General features: G+C 36.7%; 1 protein-coding gene across 1 annotated transcript in view; it reads left to right on the forward strand.

Moving 5' to 3' along the window:
- Window positions 1–24,250, forward strand: part of LOC148321038 (neurexophilin-1) — a 30,984-nt gene extending 6,734 nt beyond the window's left edge. Inside the window, exon 2 of the mRNA XM_088278778.1 lies at window positions 22,266–24,250. Within this exon, the coding sequence (XP_088134904.1) occupies window positions 22,266–23,021 (756 nt within the window). The 3' untranslated portion in view covers window positions 23,022–24,250. The remainder of the gene's footprint in view (window positions 1–22,265) is intronic.
- Window positions 24,251–24,675: the final 425 nt, after the last annotated feature.

The following is a 24,675-nucleotide window of genomic DNA, read 5'->3' on the forward strand; positions in this document are numbered from 1 at the left end:
TGCCTCACTCATGGCCTTGTTAATTTTGAAGCATTTTTACGGATTTACTTTTCAGTTAAAACATATGAATGCAGTTGAAATATGGCAAGCGGTGGATTTATTTAGTTGGAATTGATGAAATTACTTTCGATTAGGTTTACGGAAATATTTCAATACATTTAGTTAATATATAATATGAAGGAAATTCCCAGCATGCCTTGCTGCACTTGTAAATAGTTACAGCTTTCCTCTACAAAGCTCATTGCATATTTTATCATTAATGTTTGTGTTCTGTTGTTATGTCACAGTCATTGTGTGTTTTTTCACTGACTTTTGCATAATTTTATGGCACCGGAAGTTAAGTAATGTACAATTTCGACTGCGCTAATCAAGAACACCTCAGCAAATATGCTTTGGGGATACTGTTGGCTCCTGTTTTCTCAGCTTCTGTTTTAAGATTGCCACAAAAAGAACATAGTCGAAGTGGTAGTTTGATTCAGAATTGTAAGAATTGCATTGGTCTTTATGAGCTGAAATACATAAAATGTTGTCATTTTCTAAGTCAATATCATATACATTGGAGTTATTAATATTGAATAAGGTCACATGTTCATAAGTCATTTATATCCATTGGATTTATTTATGCTAAATGCATAAATGTGTCATTAAAACATTAATTATTTCATTTACATCTGACTGGCAGCTAAACAGCAAATGAAGTTTATTGGCAAGTTTATGTTAATTTTTTAGCAAATCATAAATATGCAATCGTAGTACACACTGTACATTTTAAGAATTAGCCCTAAAAAAAATCCCGTGAGTGCTGACATCTTAATTTTTTTAACCATTTAATGACTGTCCTATATTTTCAACAAAGATAAAATATAGTTCGGATCCTTAATCCAGAGCATACTCTTTACTTGGTTTAGGTTAGATGCTGTTTAACAGACAGGTAAATAAATAAATAAATAAATAAATAAATAAAATATTTTTCAAATCACCATTACACTGTAACATGCGCGCAGCGGAACACAACACTCTGGCCTAAAGTTAAAAACATTCTACGCAAAAGAGACCAGCTTTGTTAATTGAGTCACTTTTCTTCCTCTGCTAAATTCCCCAGCTTCTGAAGCGATGATGTTGAAGTATCCTCGAAGAGACGTCAAGCACCAAATTGCTCCTGATGATCGTAGTGCATATACAAGCGTCTTACATCACCCCATGAATAAATATAACTGAAATTTCAAGCCAGTTAAGAGATGTTGAAAATGAGATGCTAATTTGTATAACCAAGTCTACCTTTAAATAAGTTCCCTTCTTTAAAAGGGAAGTCATCTCCCCAACAATTCTCTCACTTGTACATCTCAATTGTTTTCTGAAGCTTAGCCTGGATTGGTCATGATCTGATCCCTGAGAAACTGTGATGTCATTTTCAGTTGACAGATGTGACAGATGTCGAAAAACGGTTGGATCTTGCTGCTTCACTTATATTCCGCAAATAATATAAATCACAATGCCATATTTCAACTAGTGGGCCTGCATAGAACGTATCCTTGTTAAAAAAAAAATTTAAAAAAAAGTTTTACTCTCTTTCTTCTTTTGCCAAATATTTAATTTTGAATCAATTTATTGGAAAAACGTCAGACTCCGAAGATTACTTGCAAAGTCAGCTTGGGCATGCTTTCAAATTCACATTTCCTTTTATTAGTGTTTATTTTCTTAATTTACTATAATGCCTATAAAATGTAATATTATTATTATATCTATTATAAATTATTTAACATTTTTCTCACAGTTATTGTAGTGGAATTAATTTCCTTCATGCTCGTGTACCTATTATTGTGGCCTTCTACTTGATGTCAGTTATTAGTGAGTATTTTTCATAAAACTATTAACTGATCAAACGCAATTTGCCAGTTGTCAATAATTCAGAATCCCACGAGTACCTCACTTGGATTAAAAACCTTAATACAATTAGATTTTATGAGAAAGTAACTCCCCAGGGATGAAGCATGTGAGGTACTTGATAAGAAATACAATATCTCTGCAAGAAGGTTGTGTTTCCGCCGCTCAATACATTCGATTGCAGGTCCACCTCCCTTTTTTTTTTAACTAGATGAGGCCCACATTGAATATTGACTAGACCAATCTGAGTCCTTATCAGTTTCCCATTGTGGGGACATGACAGGACTTACAGAAGCCCTGCAGATCGCGGCTGTATCGATCTCCAGAATTACAATTCAATTTGGGGGTCTAAGGAGATTTTCGTGTCATAGGGTAGGGCCTGAAAAATAGCTGCAAGAAACATGTTGGTGTGTGACAGCTGTCAATCACGCGGGATGAGAGTCACCTTTCAGTGAGAGACGTGCCGGCGGCACATTTCTTCCTTATCTCTCTTTTTTTCATTTAGCCCTTTGCACTGTTTTCTCATCTGGTCACCACTTTCTGTTCTGCACACTCATTCCTTTGTAACTCGGGTATCAAATGTGCTTGTCATTATTTTCACTTTTCAAGAGACCTTATTAATTCACCATTCTAGTCAGAAAACAATAAAAAACAGGTAATAAATTCCTTTCAGGATTTTGCTTACATATACGGTATATCGCTTGTTCATAAATCACAAAGTACTTTTGGGGTCACAAAAACAAATGAAATTTTTAACACAATCAAATGTCTGAGACTCTTTGGTGTATTCATTGTGCACACAAGAAAAAGGTTTGTTAACTTTCGAGTAACTTGTATTGATGTTCAAAAAGTTCATCTCACTTTAAAATCTTATTTTTAAAATAAAAGGACAATTTTTCTCCCCAATTAAGCTAACGACAGTCTAGACTTTGTTAATGTGATAAATGGCTATTCTAGCGGCAAACCTTTTATTTTTAATGGAATATCTACATAAAGCCCATTTCCAACAATCATCACTCCCGTGTTCCCTTAGTGTTAGCTAAGCGTGTCAAAAGGTTAATTCCTGATTAAACCCTTGTGTTTTGTTGGAAACTGTTGTGCTGATTATACAAGCTATAAAACTGGACTTTATTTAAGCTAGTTGAGTATCCAAAGCATTGCACCAATATATATATATATATATATATATATATATATATATATTTTTTTTTTTTATTTATTTATTTATTTTTTTTAACTCAGTTAACTCAGTTTGATTTACTTCAAGAATAATTTGCATACTTTGCAAATGTTGTGCCATATTAGCTGTCCATCTTTAACATGTCTCAGAACAAAACATCATGTTCAAGTTACCACTGGGCCTTGCAAACTTACACTGCTAGAGTGTGGCACTTGTGGGCAGTTTTGAGAAATGTTTAAAAGAAAAATGCCTGAAAAGAAGTCTCCATTTAGATCAAGGGTGTCAAACTCATTTTTGTGGACGGGCTACATCGTAGTTGTGGTTTCCCTCAGAGGGCCGGTATGGCTGTGAACCCATATAAATTGATTGGAAAGCCAGTTTTGAAATCAGAAGCTAGTAAGTAATTGTTCAACAATTTTTCAATTTATTTTAAAAGGGGAGGATTGGTAACAAATAAATGGCAATATCTCATATCTCAGTGTAGTTAAAAGTGAAGAAAATATGCTAGAAACAGGAAGTTGATGCAGATGATTTGCCCTTTGCGGGCCACATAAAATGAGGTTGCGGGCCAGATCTGGCCCCCGGGCCTTGAGTTTGACACATGTGATTTAGATCGTATTCAAGATCAAAGGAAGCTATTATAACAGTATTTGAATTAAATATACTTCATATTTGGTGATTTTACATCAATTCCAAGATATTATTCAAGTAAATATCTGTTCCAAGCATCACAAAAAAATAGTAGTTGGAAAATATAATTAATCGCAATTAATCATGGAATTTTTTGTGATTGATTAGTTAAAAAAATTAATGACTTGACAGCACTAACATATATATATATATATATATATATATATATATATATATATATATATATATATATATATATATATATAAATATATATATATATATATATAAATATAAAAGTATAGTATGTAAGTTGTGGAAGAACTCCATAGTGGAAGTTCTACACCATGTGCCATTCAGGTGTCTGTCCTCTCATCTTTCATTCTGCTCATACATTTATCAAAACAATTACTGCTGAAAGGAGTACTTCCTTACAGGTAGTGAAGTGTCTCGCCCTTAATTTATCCTGTCACTTTGATGGATTTGCTCTGTTTTTTTCACGTGTTAGGCCCACAGCTCAGGGGAAGGCTCAGGCTGATCTGTCAGACCTTACGGTCATTATTTCAAAGATTAGCTACTGGGGGGTGCAGTAAGCCACTTCACGTCACATCACCAAGTGGCTTCTATGCACTGAAATTGGACAGTCAAATAACTAGCGTAACATTTGGAGAAGTATGAGCAATACGGAATAGGAAACACATGTCACAGAAGATCCCCGGATTGTTTCTCAGTAGTCATCATTTAAGGTTGAGTTGCTCTATTATTTTGGGTTACGGTTTGAAGTAGCCTACTGCCCTTTTAATATATATATATATATATATATATAAATATAATTTAACTGCTGCAGCACCGACATTCTTGCTGTCATGTTCAAAGCAAGGTGAAGTGACTCACACTATACGGGGTGAGTGTGCCATCAAGAAGGATGACTTGTGGATGTCTCACCGATTAATTAAAATGCCACAAACCACTCGTGTTGCTAAATTAGGACAGCTGCTTCTGAGTTGATGATTTGATAGGAACCTGCATGCAATCTTTGTAATGCAGTTTTCTTGAAGGGAGCTTGAACTGAGTGTCAATGATAGCAACATCCTTAGTTTTAGGACTTTAGGTATGTTTTCTACTTCTATTTTATGATGAATCATCAAACACAAGACTTACAAAAAAAAAAATCTAAAATATGTGGCTTTCATGGACAGAAATGTTTTAGAATAAGATCCAATTCAGTCATTTCTACCTTCAAGATTAAAATTGGTGTTTTGTACGTTAAGCTGAAAATAAATATGTTGTGGTTTTACAGATGGTCTTGTCTTTTGATTTTGTGTCAGCGCCCTTCCGTATTTTTTATGCTAAATCATCACTCAAGGGGAAACACCAACTTCAGCCACGATCTGGTAAATGCATGGTTTGCGACAAAGGTAATTGTTGATAAATAATCAAATAATGGTGTTAAAGCTTGAGTATATATATATATATATAGAATATAGGGTCTGGTATAATTTCCATTTTCATTTTTACAACTGGCTAAACTAATGATTTACATATTCTCGCCACACCCTATTGCAGCTGAGTGTAGTGATGGGAAAATGAAGCTTCAAATTTGCTTCATGAACCAGCTGTTGTATTTTTTGAGTCCTCTAGATGGAATTGTTGGTTGGAATCCAGGTTTTAAAAAAATGGCAATTCAGTGTGCTTTCACTTAGTGATGGGAAAATGAAGCTTCACATTTGCTTCATAAACCAGCTGCTGTATTTTTGATTGTTTAAATAATGGGTTTAAAATGGCAATTCATCTATAGGAGTCCAAAAATACTTCAACTGGTTCATGAACCAGATTTGAAGCTTCATTTTTCCATCACTAGCTGAGTGTCTCTTGGACAGAACAATATAGGCTACTATAATCCGTTTTATTGGATGTGTGTAAAACTGAATGTTTATTGTAACATTGACACTTGCTTGCACAAAAAATGCAGTGCGGAAAATGTTGCCTAAGCCTGCATGAACGCTACTATTGCTCAAATAATATGCTGCTAGTAACTGGGATAGACGTGGCAGATACAACCCCCACCCGGGACACCTCGCACTACTCTTCCGTCCGGTGGCTGTCCTCTGTGATCAATCCTACGTAGCATCATGCTGAAAGGCACACTGGGAGAACAATGGCGACTTTCAAGTGGGCATTATTCCGACAAAAGCGCCGTCATTCAGCTAGATAAAAGACAAGGTCTTGACACGGGCAAAGTCAACCTGTATACCTTTTGTTTGAATCGCAGCCCTCTTTTCTTTTGAGCAAAGGCGTCACAAATCGGAGAGCTTAGAAGCAGTGTTGCTAACGACCTTTAGAACAAAGGGCACTGCTTGCAGCCCTCTTTTCGATGAGAATTGAGATATACCGGTTTAAATAAAAAATGGCATGCTTTGACGAATCGAAATTTGCATTTACATACAAACATTTTCTTGAACTCAAAATTACGTTCAAGTTTGACAAATTTGTGCTATCCAGGCTATTGGTATTGTCTGTTATGCGTATCTTCCTCTTCAAACGTATTGAACATAACACCGATTACAATATCGCTTCAAACACGTTAAATGCTTCTTTTTGATGTAGATTCTTTTTTCAACCATGCTTTCAAAACAAGTCAAGTTGCTTCCCAGAAGTCAGTTGGCATGGCCCGATGCAGGTATTGACTAGTGCTAAAATCACTTCCCGCACCACTTACTTAACTATGTTTACAATTTCTTGCAGCCGGCCGGGAGTTGTAAATGAGACGCTTTGTTTCACCTGTTTTTTGAAAAATTTAGCATTTATTCCACACATTTTTATGCTACGTATTTCACACTCAAGTAACTGCAACTGCGGTACTCAAACTGTTTTGTCTTGTGTAACCTCTCGTCATACATGTTGATGATTCTACAAAAGTACAACAACTGATTAATGAAATTAATTTCATTTGGTCTTTTTAATTCTTTTTTTCATACCGCAACATTCTCGGGCATTCGAAGTTAGTGGCGTTGATGTAAATAAATAAATAAATAAAATTGGCTAGTTGAAATTCTGATTGGCTAGTAATTTAAATGTCTACTTAATATTATTCGTCTTGTGTTTGTGGGCCCTGTTAGATCCTGCCCATTTTTTCCCTTTTCCTCAGTACTTTGTCACTCAGATTCTGTCACAGTGGTAACTCATCTGTAACAATGTGTGCGCAAAGCATGAGGACCATCTTGAAAGGATGGCTGACTTTAAAAGGTCCGTTTTCTATCAAATCTTGACAACATCGCACCGCGTGGGTGCTCAGCCGATTCGGAGGCGCTGAAGTGACCGAAAGATCTGATATGAAATTAAAGAGCCAATTAGGCCTCAGGTAACGGATAACAGTTCTCATTTATTGGCTGCTCTGCTTTGATGAGGCGGCGAGAGAAAGACAGACACGGTATAAAATCTGGAGCGAGCCGATCACTTAACAGCTTTCGCCCTCAGGGTTCAGACAGACAGCACAAGCCTTTGATTTTCCCATTAGCAGTCGGACTAGAGGATCCTAAACCTACCTGACTTATGATGTTCAAAAATGAGCAGTGTGTGTTAAGCTTTATCCCACATCCCTCCTCATGCCCCCCCCCCCCACTCAGGGGCTCCAGTCAGCCAGATAAGGGCTAATCTCCAGCTAGCTGCTGTTCATTTACAACCAAGCGTATCCAAAATCCACATTAGTGTTGTGCGCCGGGGCCTCATATCCACTCATCCTGCCCTCCCAGAGGCTGCTCTGAGATGCAGGTGAGCACTTGATTGACTTCATTGGAATGAATAATGACTTCCCACACACAGCAATGTGTTCAAAGCCTGTGGCTGGGCCGCATGGTATGAATGAGGAGCAGCTGGTAGGAATTTTATTAGAAAAGAAAGATACAGCTAACTAAAAGCATTGGTCATCACTGTGGGAACTGTCTTTTTAAAATTGTGTGTATGTTTATTTATGTATGAAGGCATATCTTGTTTAAAAAATGCCATATGCCATAAAATGTCATTTCCATATCATACAACTAACATGTATAATATCATACACATATCTTATCGTACGTGTATGATATCACGGGCGATTAGGTAGCCTCCAAGAACCACATGAGTAACCCATTGAGCTGTTTTAAAAGATCACCGATGATGGGACATTGGGATTACCTGGGAATGTTATAAGAGTTGTCATATGGGAATGTAAACACATGCAGAGATTTATAGAAATAAAGTGCCCGCCTTGATAAAATCCATCCATCCATTTTCTAAGCCTCCTAACCTGGAGCCTATCCCAGTTGTCTTCGGGCAGTAGGCGGCGTACACCCTGGACTGGTTTCCAGCCAATCACAGGGCACACATAGACGAGAAAGCATCCACACCCACACTCATACCGATTTACACTCATGACAAGTTAGTGTTCAGTCAACCTACCCTGCATGTTTTTGGAATGTGGGAGGAAACCAGAGTACCCGGAGAAAACCCATGCAGGCACGGGGAGAACATGCAAACTCCGCACCGGAAGACCAGAGACGGAACTGAACCCTGCACCTCTCCACTGGGAGGCCATTGTGCTAACCAGTCGTCCACCGTGTCGCCTCTTGTTAAAAATAATTGTTGATAATTAAGATGATCAGTGTCATTAGATAAATACGTGTCATAAATGATTAATAACACCAAAATTGAAGGTAATTTGAGCATTCCTTTTTCAGAAGTGTGTATCAAACTGATAACCTTTCTAATTGAACAGTAAGAAAGGTGAGTGACTCCTAGTCTAAAGTGTGTTGAGAATCAAATTTCAGAGCCGCAATCGAGTTAAACTTTACGTTTAACTCTGAGTTAATAGGTTTGGAGCTGGCCCATCAAATTCTCACATTCCTGGAGCCGGAGACGTCAGAATGGTAAACCATAACAAGCAAAAACTTATCATAATACTCTTGTAGAATAGTGGTGATCCAATTTCCTCACAGTTCTAAGGTCCTTCAACTTCCTCGCACATTCCAAAACAATTATAAAGTTCATTGACGTGAATATGAGCAGCGCTGGGTAGATAGCGTCCTAGTGTTCTATATACTCTTTTGTATTTAGCTCAAACATGAGAAACACGTTGTAGCTAAGATGCTAGGGGAAGAGAAACAAGGATGTTAGCTTTCTTGTGTTTCCCATTTATTCTGTTCATTCTTCTATAGGTAGCTCAAAAATGAAAAATGCTAGGTAGCTAGCATCCTGGCACTCTATATAATCTTCCATAGGTAGCTTAAAAAGGAGAATAAATAGGATGCTAGGGGTCCGGAGAAAGACACGGTTGTCTAGTTTTCACATTAATGGCATGTCGGTAGTGCAGAAATCCATTCACGTAAAATTCTAATAAATAAAATTATATATATATATATATATATATATATATATATACATACATAAAATTTGCGTAAAGTATTATCAGGCCGCATCTTCTTGGCCTTCTTCCCTCCACCATAATAATGTTGCAATCATGTTGTTAACAAAAGACCCACTGATGTATTTGTAATTTTTTATTACTCTCTCTTTTTGGAGAAAGACACGCAATATAAGTTGGCAGCACTTCAGACTGATGTTGTAGCTTTGTCTTGCAACCTCACTTGTATCAGCGTCTACACATTCAAAATAATAGCATAGTAAGCACATATTTGACGTTTTACTTTGACTATATGGACACTGGGAGGACCGGTCTGAGACTGTGAGTGGGCTGGATGTGGCCCCTGGTCCGTACTTTGCTGATCACTGCCATATAGGAGCCACTAAGCTTTTGTTTCCATTCCAGTCTGGTGGACTTGGACGGACTTCCACGAGTCCCGGCCTTGTGTACTGATGGGAGTCGGTCACCGAAAGAGTATGTGTGTGGGTAACGGGGAATAAGATTTATAATATTCTATATTATTTATATATATTGACAGAACATTAATTAAATATTATACTACTCTGTTAGATTGCCTTGATAGCGTTTGCGATTTAAATCAACGTTACATGAATCACAACACAAATTACCGGTACATGAAATTAAACAGACACAACATAATTAACAGTTAATTTCTTAGTCGTTTGACGAGTAGCACATTAAGCTCATTTGCGTGATATTTAATGAGCAATTGTTTGCTATTTTCTGGAAAAGGGGAAGAGAGAGAATTTTCTAATTCATAATGAAAGCAAATAATAACACCCATTACACGCATGCTCAACAGCTTTATATTTTCCCAGTGAACAATTTAATGCGATTTGTGAAAGTAATAATCCTCAATTTTGCATCCATAAAAGCAGAATAAGATGCAGAGGTGGTTGCTTAAAAGCATGTGAGTGCTTAAAATAGTGAAGGTGGTGTGTGATGAGGGAGTTGGCCCATTTCCTTTTTTTTTTTTCCTTTTTCTTTTTTGAAAAATCTCATTAAGTGTGACACTGAAGATTAGTTGAATGGGACCAAAGTGGGAGTGAATGAACTCGCAAAGGGGCTGCGAGGAGGCTTTGGCATTGTTTGCAATTATTTATTTAGTTTTGAAACAGCTCGAGGGGAGCTTAGAGCAGCTGATCAGGATATCGGTGGATGTGAGGCAGAGCGTTGCCCCTTTTCGTCTCCACTTTTAACGCCCTTCTCAGGTCGGAGCTGGGGTGAAATCTGTATTTGGGCCAGCTGTGTACAGACAAAATAAACCGGTAAAAATTTATGATAGGTGCAATCAATGTGGCACATCTTTCAACTCTGAATTTCAAAGAATAGACGACTAAATCTTCGATAAATTATTTGACTGCTTTCCTTCCCTTTCCTTTACTCACATGATTTTGTATGATCTCCCCCACCATCACACAAGACCTCTCATTAACCTTACTTAGGTCCTCATCATCAAAAAGGTTAATGTCGATTTTGATTTGGGTTTTTGCGACACACATTTCAACAGAAATCACAGAAAATAGTTTGTGTGATTATGGGTTGTTTAATTAATTATTTTATATCATTCTTCCATCAAGTCCGTCCGTCATTGTCGTTTGCTGACAGGGAAAAAAGACGGACCAAGCAAGGATGGAAATTGGTTTTCTTCCGTCAGTGTAACCATGACTCACTCATCACGACTGTCTTGCGTGTTTGTTACAACGGTCCGCTTACTTGACTAGACTGTATTGACCATATATGTACAGTAGGTGGCGGTAAGCCCCAAAGAGGGAATCATGAGTTAGTTATGCTGGGAAGGCAACAACTACTTTTACTAATTAATCAGCTAATAGGTAATAGTTAGCTTTGAATACAGAGTCGGTGAAATTATTGCGAGTTAAGTTTATTTCAATTTTTACTTTTGGAACGCGTAGGGTTAGGAAGTTGTGTAATTTGCAGCCACACTCAGTATTTCAGAAGGTGGCAGTAATGCACCAAATGTTGTGTGCCAATCACTAAAAGACGGCCAAGAAGAATACAATACAATGCAAACATTTGTTTTTGTGGATTGACGATTAACGGACAAGCGGACTGATGTTGTTTTCTGAAGCAAGCGCTGACGGAAGCGCGGTCAAAATAACATTACGTTTTAAAGATGTCCTTTATTAGTCCCACAATGGGGAAATTTGTGGCTTTGAAAATTCGGCTTTGAAAAATATCACAAACTGACAATGACGGATCGGTAAAATTTTGAACATTTCCCACCTCTGGCATGCTCTAATTGCAGATGAACTATAGACCACTCTGTGAGTCATTACAATTAACTGAAAACTAAAGAGTAACTTTTCAAAGTATGAAGTAATGTATTACTCTACGAAACATTGTAAATAAAATAATATAAAATAAAATAAAATAAATAAATAAATAAAAAATAAGATAAAACATATTGCTTTCAAATGAAATTAACTAGTAATATGGAATACATTTTGCAAGTAACTTACACACCATACCAGAATGTGTAAAATGTTCATTGATATTGCATGCTGACATTCCATAACGGTGAGGAGGTCAATGGCGTTTTACTCACAATGACATTGGCGAGTTCTAAATTTGATCAGAAACATGATGCAATGGCTATGCAGGAGAAATAATACTCATTTACTTAATAATACTTCAACATAATATATTATATACATACAACATACATATTATTCGATGAACTTTTCTGTCCAAATGGGTAACGTTGTAATTATTCTCTCGACAATAAACAATAACTCATTAATTGAATACATAATTAATTAATTAATTACAGAAATATTTAATTAAATGCAGAAATAATTGTATAGATTTTTTACATATAATCAATGGCAATTTAATTAATTTTATTTTTAATTCCATATTTAATTAATAGATGAAACATTTAATTAATTAATGACCCTTTTAATTGAACATTTCATGGTGTATTTATTTATTTAATTTTGGCACTTTCAGTCCTCCATATGTTTAGACTAGTGAAGGAAAATATATTATTGCTTATGATAGATATTTTGGGGGTTTGACTTCCACTTTCAGCAAATATTAAACACTTGGCACACAGGTAGACAGTCACAAATTACAGGCAATATAGTTTCCAGTTGGCAAGTAACAGCATTAATTTGGTAACAGTAACAACAAGTGACATCACAACAAGCAACTTGTTTCTCATTAAGACGACATACAGCCCATCGCAAAAACAGCATTTCTCGAATCACTGCTGTGTCAACATGTTGAATGGCTGCATTTCTTTTGCTATAAAACAATACTGGCTCACGGTTACTACGTTTTAGGAACCCACTGATTCAAATGTGTGGGCTGTCAATTTGTCAAGATGCATTTGGCAACATAAAAACGCTTTCACGGTTCTACTATGTCTTTGCAGTCACATAATATATTAGCAATACATCGACGCTTTTTACATATTTACGAGTCAATGTGCACCTTGTTGGCAGTCACAAATGTTTGTAGTGTTTTGCAGCATTGTTGTTTTCCGTGTCCTCCTCGTTGTTGAATATCTATATTACGGCAGTGAGTAAGCACAAGTTACATCTCGTTGTGTTGAAAATGTTGCCATAAAATTTAAATATATCAATACGGAGGTGCATTTTTCACCTTTTATACATTTTCCCAAAGAGAACTAATTCATTACTACCAATCAAGCCATGCATAAAATTAATGGTTCTTTCATTTTAAGAATGTGCTTGTGCTAATCTCAGTCAATCTCCCCCCAGAAAAAATAAAAAATAAAAATAATGCTTTGGTAAAAAATAATTCAGTTTGGTGCCCATTATAAAAAACACAATTAACACATCCATGGTAGGAATTGTCTGTAGGTGTGAATTTGACTTGGGCTAGTTTGCGAGACCAAATCTACAAGTATATAATTGATATACCAGAAAGAATTTAAATTTATTCAACCCAAATAAATTAAGTTGGACCCAATCCTAGTCATTTTGTTAACATAACCAGAATAAAATAAAATGCCCCAACCCAAGTACCTTAAGCAAAACCAATAGAATTACTTAATGCTTAATTCTTTTTTACTTGGGTGGAAAATGAAACAATGAAAACAAAGACAGCAAAGACCACAATAAATGCAGGAGATAAATACAAACAGTAACCTGGGCAGGCTTTCATCTGTCTGGTTGAGGTTGTCCATTCATCTGTCATGGCTGACGCCCACCTCCGGCGACTTGCTGCTTTCTTCCGCAATTTTCATCTTCTTGCGGCTCACCTGTTTTCTAAGTTTGAGTCCAAGCTTACTGTCATGTCAATTTCAGTCAGCAGCAGGTATGAGTACAGCACTTTTGCTTAATTCATAAAAGCAATATCCATCCATCCATCATCTATACCGCTTCTCCTCACTAGGGTCGCGGGGGGTGCTGGAGCCTATCCCAGCTATCTTCAGGCAGAAGGCGGGGGACACCCTGAACTGGTTGCCAGCCAATCGCAGGGCACGCATTGACGAGCAACCATCACACTTAGGGACAATTTAGAGTGTCCAATCAACCTGCCATGCATGTCTTGGGAATGTGGGAGGAAACCGGAGAACCCAAGAAAAACCCACATAGGCACGGGGAGAACATGCAAACTCCACACAGGATGGTTAGTGCTGGAATCGAACCCACGACCTCTGCACTGTGACGCCATCGCGCCAACCAGTGCACTGTATATTGATAATAATTCTACAAAATAGAAACCCAAACTATTGTCCATGCATAAAATATGCAATCCAATCTATCAGCAATGTTATGTGCTTGCAAAAAAGAGCGCTGAATGAGTTTTAATTTGGACTTTTGCAGTCTGATTTAATTTCTTTACAACTGTTGAAAACAGACTGGATGAATCCTAATTCATCCACAGATACATTTGGCTCGATGAAATCTCATTTACTTTATTCTGGCTGCCACTGTATCCGCCATTACAAGGTTAATACAATAAATCCATTACAATAACAAATATTAAATCCATTATTTATTAATGTTTATGGTTATAGATGAATTATTGAAGTGTGATTAATTATTAAGGTGTAGAACTGAAGAACATACATTATTATTTCTAACCTAATACATAATATTCTGTAATAACTGCCCCGTGTTGCTGTTCTTCACAAAATGTAAAACATGGAAATGTAATCAAATCATTGTGGGAGTACACACACACACATATATATATATATTTATATATATATATATATATATATATATATATATGTCAAGTGATTAATTTTTTTAACTAATTATCACAAAAAAATTCCATGATTAATCAAAATTAATCACATTTTTCAACTACTATTTTTTGCGAAGCTTGTAAATTATTTACTTGAATAATATCTTGGAATTGATGCAGAATCACCAAATATGATGTAGATTTAATTCAAAGACTGTTCTAATAGCTTTCTTTGATTCTTGAATATGATCTGAATGGAGACATCTTTAAAGGCATTTTTGTTTGAAACATTTTTCAAAACTGCCCAAGAGCGCCACACTCTAGCAGTGTTGGTTTGCAAGGTCCGGTGGTAACTTGAACGCGGTGTTTTGTTCTGAGACGTGCTAAAGATGGACAACTAAGCCCAATATTTGCAACGTATGCAAATTATTTTTGAAGTAAATCAAACTGAGTGAACTGAGTTAAAAAAAATGTAATTAAACAATTAATCACCTGAGTTAATGCTTTAATTTTGACAGCCCTAATATATATATATATATATATATATATATATATATATATGTGTATATATATATATATATATATATATATATATGTGTATATATATATATATATATATATATATCCAGAGCGAGAAAAAGAGAGAGAGAGAGCAATGCATACTTTGTATTCGAGAAAGGCAAATGTGAAGTTCTTGAGGTCCTTTGCAGAAATATGACAGCAAGGAGCAATATTTTAGTTCATAATTGTGTTTGGCATTCATGTGGGCAAGCTGCAGAGTGGCTGTGTTTCAGGATTTATGAGACGTAGACAATGAGGAGGAAAACGAGATCAGAATGCTTTAGTCATATCTGAATGTGCTGCTTAATGTACTAGCACTGAAAACGCATCTGAGAATTGTAATCTGTGTCACACAAGCTCAAAAGTGTTTCCCACACAGATTTTTTTAGTTTGGCAGTGCAACAAAGTGTTTTTTTTTTTAACTAATCTTGCTTTTATTTTCATCATATGGTATTAATTTCATTGCTTTTTTTTGTTTGTTTGTTTGTGGCGGGCTCCGTAAAATACACATATCAGGGTATGAACATGATTTTGTCATTTTCAGAGCGGGGCACTTGACCCTTTTTTGCCAGTCAGTCCCCCACCTTCCGGCGACTATCTCGGTACAGTTCCGGCCTCGACCCTCTGGCCGTAATCATAAAAATTGTTGGCCCCCGTTTCGGCCCCTGTTCCGACTGTTAAAAGCCCCACAGCGACCCAGTGGGTATACTTTGCATTCGCTATATATTTTCACTACATGTTGGAGGATGTGTGTTGAGGCAAAAGAAAGACAGGGAGAATAGCATAATTTACCATGATTTTATTATTTATTTATTTTTTTATAATTATTATTTTTCTATATTTTGCAGGTTCAATAGTGTGCATCAGAGTATTTTAGCAATGAGCGTGAGAGTGTTTCACCAGAGGATGTGAGCAAAATATCATTTCAGTTGTGTGAGAGAGCCTGTCAGTGTGGTTGGAATGTTACAGTAGTTTGTGTGAGAACATTTCTTTTTTTAAATTTTTTTAACCAAAAAAACCCCAAGAAAGTCAGTAGTGTGTGTGAGGTAGTTAGGAATTATGTCGCTGGTCACCCCTTACAAGAAACAACCTGTTATTCACATACACACTGCATATTGCACTAATATTATCAGAAAATTCAGGATCTCAGTATACAGTACATAGCATAATAGTTGCTTCCACAATAGACCTGTATAATACACTCTGTATGTGACAATTACCTTGCATTATTAAAATAATTTTTTTTTTTTTAAATAAACATCAACAAACTTTGATAACATAGTTTTGGATATCATTGTAATTTTTCTCAACAGAATTTTTGCCGATGGGAATTATTTGCCATTAAACCAGACAAGCTATTGCAAGGTCACACATTGATGTTAAAAAAGTGGGATTGGCTCACAAGTCTTCCACAAAATACAGTACTAAACCCAATCATGGAGGACTATTATGTAGGGGTCTGTCCCAATACTCAATATATTCATATTCTTTTTCTTGCATATTATGTGGTTGACAGGAACAACTCAATTTATACTCTCTTTTTTTATATATATAAATTAATGTATTAAAATTTTGTGGATTTTCTCAGGATTATTTAAAATCATTTATACTGATTATGAACTGGCATTTACAAATTCTGAGTACAATGACATTGGCAATGTTTAATTTCATCTGACCAATGTAACTAAGACCCAAATCAAATGGCATTTCAATAGAAATGTTTGCATTGTTCAGAAGATAACGTGATGGCGATGAAACAATTATTATTGCGTGCCCAATTAGTCATGCATGTGCTGTGCCGCAAAGGATTTCGCAAAACAAACACAATTACAGTATGCAATCTTAAAAAGATGCTACAGTACAGATAAAAGACTGAAAACTGTTTTAGTCAATAAATATTGCCGGTATATACTTGACATGGTAACTGGATGTGCAAATCTACGGCTTGGGGGCCATTTGCGGCCTGTAGGAATATATTTTGGGGCCCCCTATTTAACATTAAGGTTTTGCCTTATCATTTTTTTATTTTTTCATGATTGCTTTTGATAAAACATTATTCTTAAGAGACACCAAGTGGAAGGAAAGATATCATGCCCACCAGTCCTGTTTTTTTTTTTATAACCTATTTTGAAGAGAATGGCTGGACGAGACCAGACAAAAGCAGCCAAAGTCAAGAGAAAGAGGAATCTGAAGTTTTTTTTTGTTGTTGTTGAGCACACAGTCATCTCAACATGTCTTGAGTGAGAAATTTGAAGAAATCAGATGTCGTTACTCATTCTGAGGAGTATTCTCAGGACCGTAGAAATGAGAAAGAGGACCAGGTTCTTGTTCATGTTCTGAAGAACCATTAACATGCTGAACTGCTATTAATAAAATATTGAGAAAATTGGATTAGTTGGATTTTTTTTTTTTGAATACTTGAACCCGCCTTTTTTAGACCATTGCAGAAATCAGCATGTTTGAAGGTGCGGTGCCTTGTTACACCTTCTATTGTAAAATGTGCTGAAGCTCAAATACGTACAGTGGAACCGTGATTTAACAGAGTATTAGAGGGGTGGGATCTTCCTATCAGTAGTGATTGGAAAATGAAGCTTCAAATTTGCTTCATGAACCAGCTGTTGTATTTTTTTGAGTCCTCTAGATGGCACTGTTGGTTTAAATAAAGGTTTTAAAAAAATGGCAATTCAGTGTGCTTTCAGTTCGTAATGGGAAAATGAAGCTTCACATTTGCTTCATAAACCAGCTGCTGTGTTTTTGAGTCCTCTAGAGGGCACTGATTGTTTAAATAATGGGTTTAAAAATGGCAATTAATTGTGCTTTCAGCCCATTGTTGAACAGTGAGTGCCATCTAGAGGAGTCCAAAAATACAACAACTAGCTCATGAAGCAGATTTGAAGCTTCGTTTAGCCATCACTACCTATCAGAGCGCTTTTTGCTCACCCCTGTTTTATTTGGATGCCAACGTGAAGGCTCGACAAATAAAACCTGCCGACTGACAGTGCCAAAGTCAATATAGAGTGTAACGTGAGTACGAAATGAGCCGAACTAGAGTATGAGGCTCTTTCTGTTGATTACGTCAAGGAGTTTTGAGTTCTAGCCGGAGTCTACTATTTCTCTGGCTTTGTATGTGTGTTCCCGGTCTGTTGAATCGAGGATCTGCTGGACAGACATTCGTGGATATATACGGAACATAAATAAAAGTATGCAACTTAAATGGTTGGACTTTATCTGGTAAATATATGACTAACAAATACAAATCAATCAGTCCATTTTTCCTTTTTTTTTTTTTTGCTATAGGGTTAAATAAAAATGGATGTTATAAAGATACCATCGATTACATTGATTGCGTCAAATCATTTCAAGAAATGAGCTGCAACACATTTGTCACAGAGCAATTATTGTTGAATGGATACCATACAAATTCATATGTTGCGACAACCATCCATTCAATCATTTTCTATAGTTGGTCCTCATTTGGGTCGCAGGTAAATGGAGCTTATCTGAACTGATTTTGGCTGAGAGTCTGGGTACAACCTGGAATGGTTGCCATTGAATCAGGGTGCTCATAGACAAACAACTTGTCACAGTCTCATTCATAAATACTGTACGGTTAGTTTAAAATATTTGCTTAAATTGAGAATCTTTTTAGCCTGGGTAGAAAACTTGACATTCATTTGAGGTGCGCAGTTTAGTCTGGAATGCTCCCACGCTTGACTCTTAATGTCATTTTTGCTGCAGTTTTCTTCCCTCTTCGCCAATCAAGCCAAATTAACTATTCAATTTATTTGTATCATGTGCCCCGACACGTTATTGTGATTTTTTTTCAAAGACAGGGTGGAATATAGTTACTGTGGTATGGTGTCTCGTGTATATAATTTTTGCGACTTTTAGTATTAAGTTATTGTGATTGTGACTTGGTGACACCTTTATTACCAACGAGAGGCAGTCAGTGATGTATATAATGTAATGGCCTGACTAAATCCTCAGTAAATAAACTGTATGACAATGTTATAGTTGGACTAAAATATCATGGATGCATCATATTTAGTGATTTCAAAACGGATCCGCAGGGCGGGAGGAATTAATGGGTGGGTTGCAGAACAGTGTATATTGCAGACCAGCCTATCGGGAATTAAACAGAAGGTCCAGGTTACCCAATCCAGGTGTGCGATTGTGCACCGGTGCACCTTAGAGGAAACGTTGCCAATTAAGTGTCAAACCTGCATCTCGTGACTGTGAGCCAGATGTGCGAATCACTATACCACCGTTAATATAATAATGAGCAAGCGGAATTTTATTGGTAAATAATGGACTTGAGTCTTTGGTCTCAATGTGCACATTTATGCTAGTCTATAAAGTAATAGCCAACCAACTTTACAGCTGTCTGTGTTTATTGTAGCTATGATTTTGAGATAAATGATACCTATAATGGGTATCATTAAAAATGAGTTGATGGATTGTTACACCTGGGCCACAAAAATACAGGGAGGAGGAGGACAAAAATGCAGATGTCTCAATTCCCACCTTAAGAAGGTTGCATATTTTATCTGCCCATGCAAGAAACTGAAACCCTGCCATGTTTGATGAGATCAACAAACACCTTTGAGTGGCTGTACAATAAAATATTATATTTCAATTTTATATTTCACAATTTTTCTCTGTTAATTGAATTCAAGGGTTCCAGAATCATTATTTCATATTAAATATTAAACATAATGTGGTCAGATTAAAAAAGTATAATAACACTAATATATAGTGAAAGTCTTGACTCATTGAAGAAAAATTGCAGAAAAGTAATCACGGGAACAGATGGTTGTTTGCGCAGCGATTCCGGCACCCTGTGTCATTGTAGTTAGAAAGTCTTTGTTTGTATGTACCGTTTAAGAAATTTGTACCAAAAATGGTTTATCAATGATGTAAAAAAAAAATGAAATAGGCTAACCAAAAACTCCAGAAAAAAAGATTAAAATGTACCCTTTGGAGACTCGTGAGACCATTTACGATGATTGTTTGACGTAATTTTTAAGCATCCCACAAAATATAACATAAACAACCCCAAATTGTTGGATTTCTGTTTCTGTTTTCCATAAACAGGTATTAGTCATGGACATACCAGAGACAAGTCAATATCGGTGGCATATTTCAGACCATTTTCTTCTTATAAATGTCGACGTGAGCTCGCCAAACACTTCAACTTGAGAAATGCATTGTTTATTATTGTGTCTTAAAAGCAGCAGCAGTTTATTTAGTAGAAAATCAACAAATGCTAGATTTTGACACTTGGCCTCTTTATTCATTTATTGTAATCAGTGTGTTGTACGTGTGCATAGGACCTGTCAGCACAGACTCTGATGATTGCTATCGGCAACAAAATGATTGTCTGGCATGTAGTAAGGTATCTGTGAGGCCTTGTCCTTTATCAGAGCCAGCATTTCTTTACCAGATGTACCATTCCCTCAGGTGAGTGCATTGCAGCTGGCAAATTAAGAAACCGACCGAGCAGCTGGTTGTCATCCCCGAACTTGCTAGATGCTGCCTGTGTCTATAAACTGCACACATAAACACGTGCAGTGCACAGTCCACCCGTGGGACCAGGGAATTAAGGCAGATAAGAAGGCACTAATTTGTCTGTCTTTTTTTTTTAAAAGTGGAGCCCTTTAAATTTGGACTTTGGGAACAGATTTTATGCTCAGACATGGTGAGAAAATAGTTTTTTGATTTAAGACTGGTGTCCTCAATCCTGTCCGTGCAGGTTTTCCAACTCTCCCTGCTGAAACACAGCTGATTCAAATGAGTAGATAATCAGCACGGTCTGCAAAAGCTAGATAACGATCATTCAGGTGTGTCTTCAGGGAGAAACGGAAAACGGGCAGGACATCGGCCCTCGAGGAACAGGATTGAAGACCCCTGATTTAAAAGATGCAAGTGCATCAAATTGAAACGAACCGTCCCTCTTCATCTGTATACGTATTGAATCGTATTTTATTGGCGAATCGTATTTATGGCACATTTAGAGTGCTGACAATTTCATTCAGATGGATATAAAATGATACCTTTCTCAAACCGAGCCATACTATATCAAATCCAAATGCCACTGAGTCCAACCGAATCGGATCAGACCACTTTCAAATCATCCTTGAATCGAAACCGTATCGAATCATCTTTTGTGGAGAGATTTTTAGTATACATGCTGTATATATACCGGCGCCACTCAGACATACCAGTCTCAGTCTTTGGCAACTACTGTAAAAAAATGAGTGTTTTGAGTGGATCCGACATTATTTTCTGTCCAAAAAAAATTGAGATTCCACGGTGACTGAATAAAAATATGAACCTTCACACCAGAGTGCAATATGTACAGGTAACTTTCTCTCTATGTATCAGTATGTGAAATGTTTTGTGACATCCCTGTGGTGGCTGTGAGGTATATGTGATTGGTAGCCAACTCTTACTTTCCTTGTATTGATCCTCAGAGCAACACATAAATTGCAAAAACCTTATCAAGACTGATTGTCTGTCATACTGTTCACAAATCAGCCAATCAATGCCCTTCCACGTCCACTTCCACTGGGTACGAATCGGACTCCACTCATTCGACAAAAAATGTGGAAATTGTAGGGGTCATAAATCACTCATTCAAGGAGCACTCTTTAGTTAATAGGGTAGTTATTACCTGCTCAACAGTCAGTGCCTCTATCAGTGAATATAGAAGCTACATTTTTTTCTCAGACTTTCATGCTTTGTCACTCCCTCAACATGCTGCATTTTAATTCCTGTCCGCTTTATCATTGAATTTGATGCTTGCAGTTAACGCCCACTGAAAACTAGTTCGGTCTGTTATGCAAAAGGGTTTCAGGTTAAATTTTTGGTTTGGTCAGGGTTTTTCTGCGTGGAGTTTGCTTGGTTAACTTGAGACTCTAAATTGCCTGTAGGTAAAGAATTGCTGTGTCCTATTTTTACGTTCTTCTTGATATGAAGGAATTGGATACAAATTGCTGGTCGTGGCTTCGAATGGTTCTTTTTTCTTAATAAATAAAATTCTCATTTAAAAAATTTAATGTTTACTTGGGTAATGTTTGTCTTTGTTGATTTGTTGATCTTGAAAATTAAATGGGGGAAAACTAGGCAAAAAGTAGAAATTTGAGGGGCAAATACTTGGCTCTAAAAATATAAGAGACCAAGACAAAGATTTTACTTCCTCTGTTTTGAAATGTATGCATTTATAAATGGATTTATTATTTAAAAATGCTCATAAAATAAATCCAATATTTAAAAAATAAATTGTCATTTGAAGCATTTATTTATTTATTTTTGACTTCATATAGAAATAAAAAATATGAAAGTGAAAAATTCACAACAGTATTGATGAGTCCACTTGTTTCTCTTGTTTTCTTTCTCTCAATCAGATCACAAGTGTCCACTCATCAAACTCAGAGATTGTAAAGTCTGGGAGCCCCAAATCTACTCTCAAGCATTTATGGACAGAAAGCAGTAAGGACATGTCCATAAGTAGGCTGCTGCTACAGACTCTGCATGGCAAAGAGAACAACACTGCAATGGACCTTCGTTACGATACCCCGGAGCCATATTCAGAACAGGATCTGTGGGAATGGTTGAAGAACTCCACAGACCTGCAAGACTCACGGCCTCGTGCCAAACGGCGGCCCATGGTCAAAACTGGGAAGTTTAAAAAGATGTTTGGATGGGGGGACTTCCACTCGAATATAAAGACAGTCAAACTCAACCTGCTGATCACTGGTAAGATTGTGGATCACGGCAATGGCACGTTTAGTGTCTACTTCCGCCACAACTCTACAGGTCAGGGAAACGTATCAGTCAGTTTGGTCCCTCCGACTAAGATAGTGGAGTTCGACGTAGCGGCTCAACAGTCCGTGATAGATGCCAAGGACTCAAAGTCCTTCAATTGCCGCATAGAGTACGAGAAGGTGGAAAAGGGCTCCAAGAACACGCTCTGCAACTTTGACCCATCCAAGACGTGCTATCAGGAGCAAACCCAGAGCCATGTCTCCTGGCTGTGCTCAAAACCTTTTAAAGTTATTTGCATCTTCATTTCCTTCTATAGCACCGACTACAAATTGGTGCAGAAAGTGTGTCCGGACTACAACTACCATAGTGACACTCCTTATTTTCCATCTGGCTGATATTTTAATACAAAGAAATGCAATATCGTTTATGTGAGACACAGACCAGGGCTTCGACCCAACACTGAGGAATGTGTATCCCCAGGAACACCTGTTTTATTGCCATTGGAATATGTAGATATCAGGGTTCATTTGTTTGATTGATTGATTAATTAATTAGACACCAACAACCCACAAAGTAAGCTTATTTGCATAATCCAATGAGGTCTAATATACAATACCGTATGATGTTTTAGAGCATTGTCAGATTATATTTTACTTTAATTCAATGTTTTGTTCTCACACACACACACACGCACCACTTTGTTATTGACATATTAGAGAGTTATTATTTAACATAAGACAAACTTAAAAATGTTTTAAAATTTATTATTCGTCCTCACAATGCAGACGAATACGCTGTGAAGATTCTAACGTGAGTTTAATGTTTTAGTATGTGAGGTGGTGTGTGTAGGGTTAAAATGGGTTTGAGCGTATGCTCCCCCCCAGCTGAGTTTCAGTGGCGACATTCAGATTTTCACATTAAGATTAGACTCTGGAACACTACCCCAACTCAGCAGTTGTCTTCGGAATGCTGTCTACAGAATGCTACAATGAGTCCAAACAGACTCTCAGCTGACTGCCAACCTGATTACCTGTTTTGGACAGATGGGACTCACTCATAATCACCTAGTATACATATGTTATAGAAATGTAGTGTATTGAATTCTGTATCTTATTGCCTAATTTGTATGAATGGTTTGTATTGTAAATAGTTTATTCTCCTTCTGCTTCTGTGTATGCACCCCGTGAGCTGTCCGTGTTACTCCTTTCTTGCTTAGTCGACTAGTTCACCCATATGATGCTTGTTCTTGGTTCTTCTATCAGAGAGAATAATGTTGCTGCCCTAGATGTGATTTTACTGGAAACAGCAATCCTGTACAGAACCTCACGATTAAATACAGGGTGTCCAAAGAAACTCTCCCAGGTTACAGTTATACGTGAACTACTTAACAACGATAATAACAATGATGATAATAATAATAATAATATTAATATATTATATATTGAACTGTATGAAAAGCATACAACTGATTAATTAATATAATATTACAGTAACGTTACATTTTCAGGGAGTGTTTTTATGGACACCCTGTACAATCCAAGTATTTATTATAACTCTTCCTTTAAAAAAGTCTATAGGCAGAAAAGATTGGAGATGCACATATGAATAAAAATATAGTACATTTTCTTTGTCTGACTGATATTTTGTCCGAGTTGTTGTTCACCAATCATCCACTAAGTTTGTATGTAATACCCTTTGAAAGGCAACGCCTGCAAAATTTGCGGATATGAATTCACCGTCAATGTGATGTAAATCCGTCACTCTTGACGATTGAATGTAGGCACACCTCGTTGCTGCTACACATCCACTCAACTTAGAAAAAATGGCTGAAGAGTGACACTGCACCTTGGATTTTTTTAGCTGTGTTTAGGCACATTTCATGGAGGATGGTTTCGCCAACCTAAACTTTCACACACGCTAAAAATACATCTTTGGGTTTTAAGTGGTCAGTCCGCCTCCGAGTGCCCTCTGTGCAACCATGAGGTCGGGCAGCATCACCACAAAGCTGTATTTAAATAAATAACAATAAATAAATAAATAACAACTACA

Source organism: Idiotropiscis lumnitzeri, chromosome 16, assembly GCF_059441095.1.
Source record: "Idiotropiscis lumnitzeri isolate Australia: NSW breed Sydney's pygmy pipehorse chromosome 16, RoL_Ilum_1.0, whole genome shotgun sequence".
NCBI classification, from domain to species: domain Eukaryota; kingdom Metazoa; phylum Chordata; class Actinopteri; order Syngnathiformes; family Syngnathidae; genus Idiotropiscis; species Idiotropiscis lumnitzeri.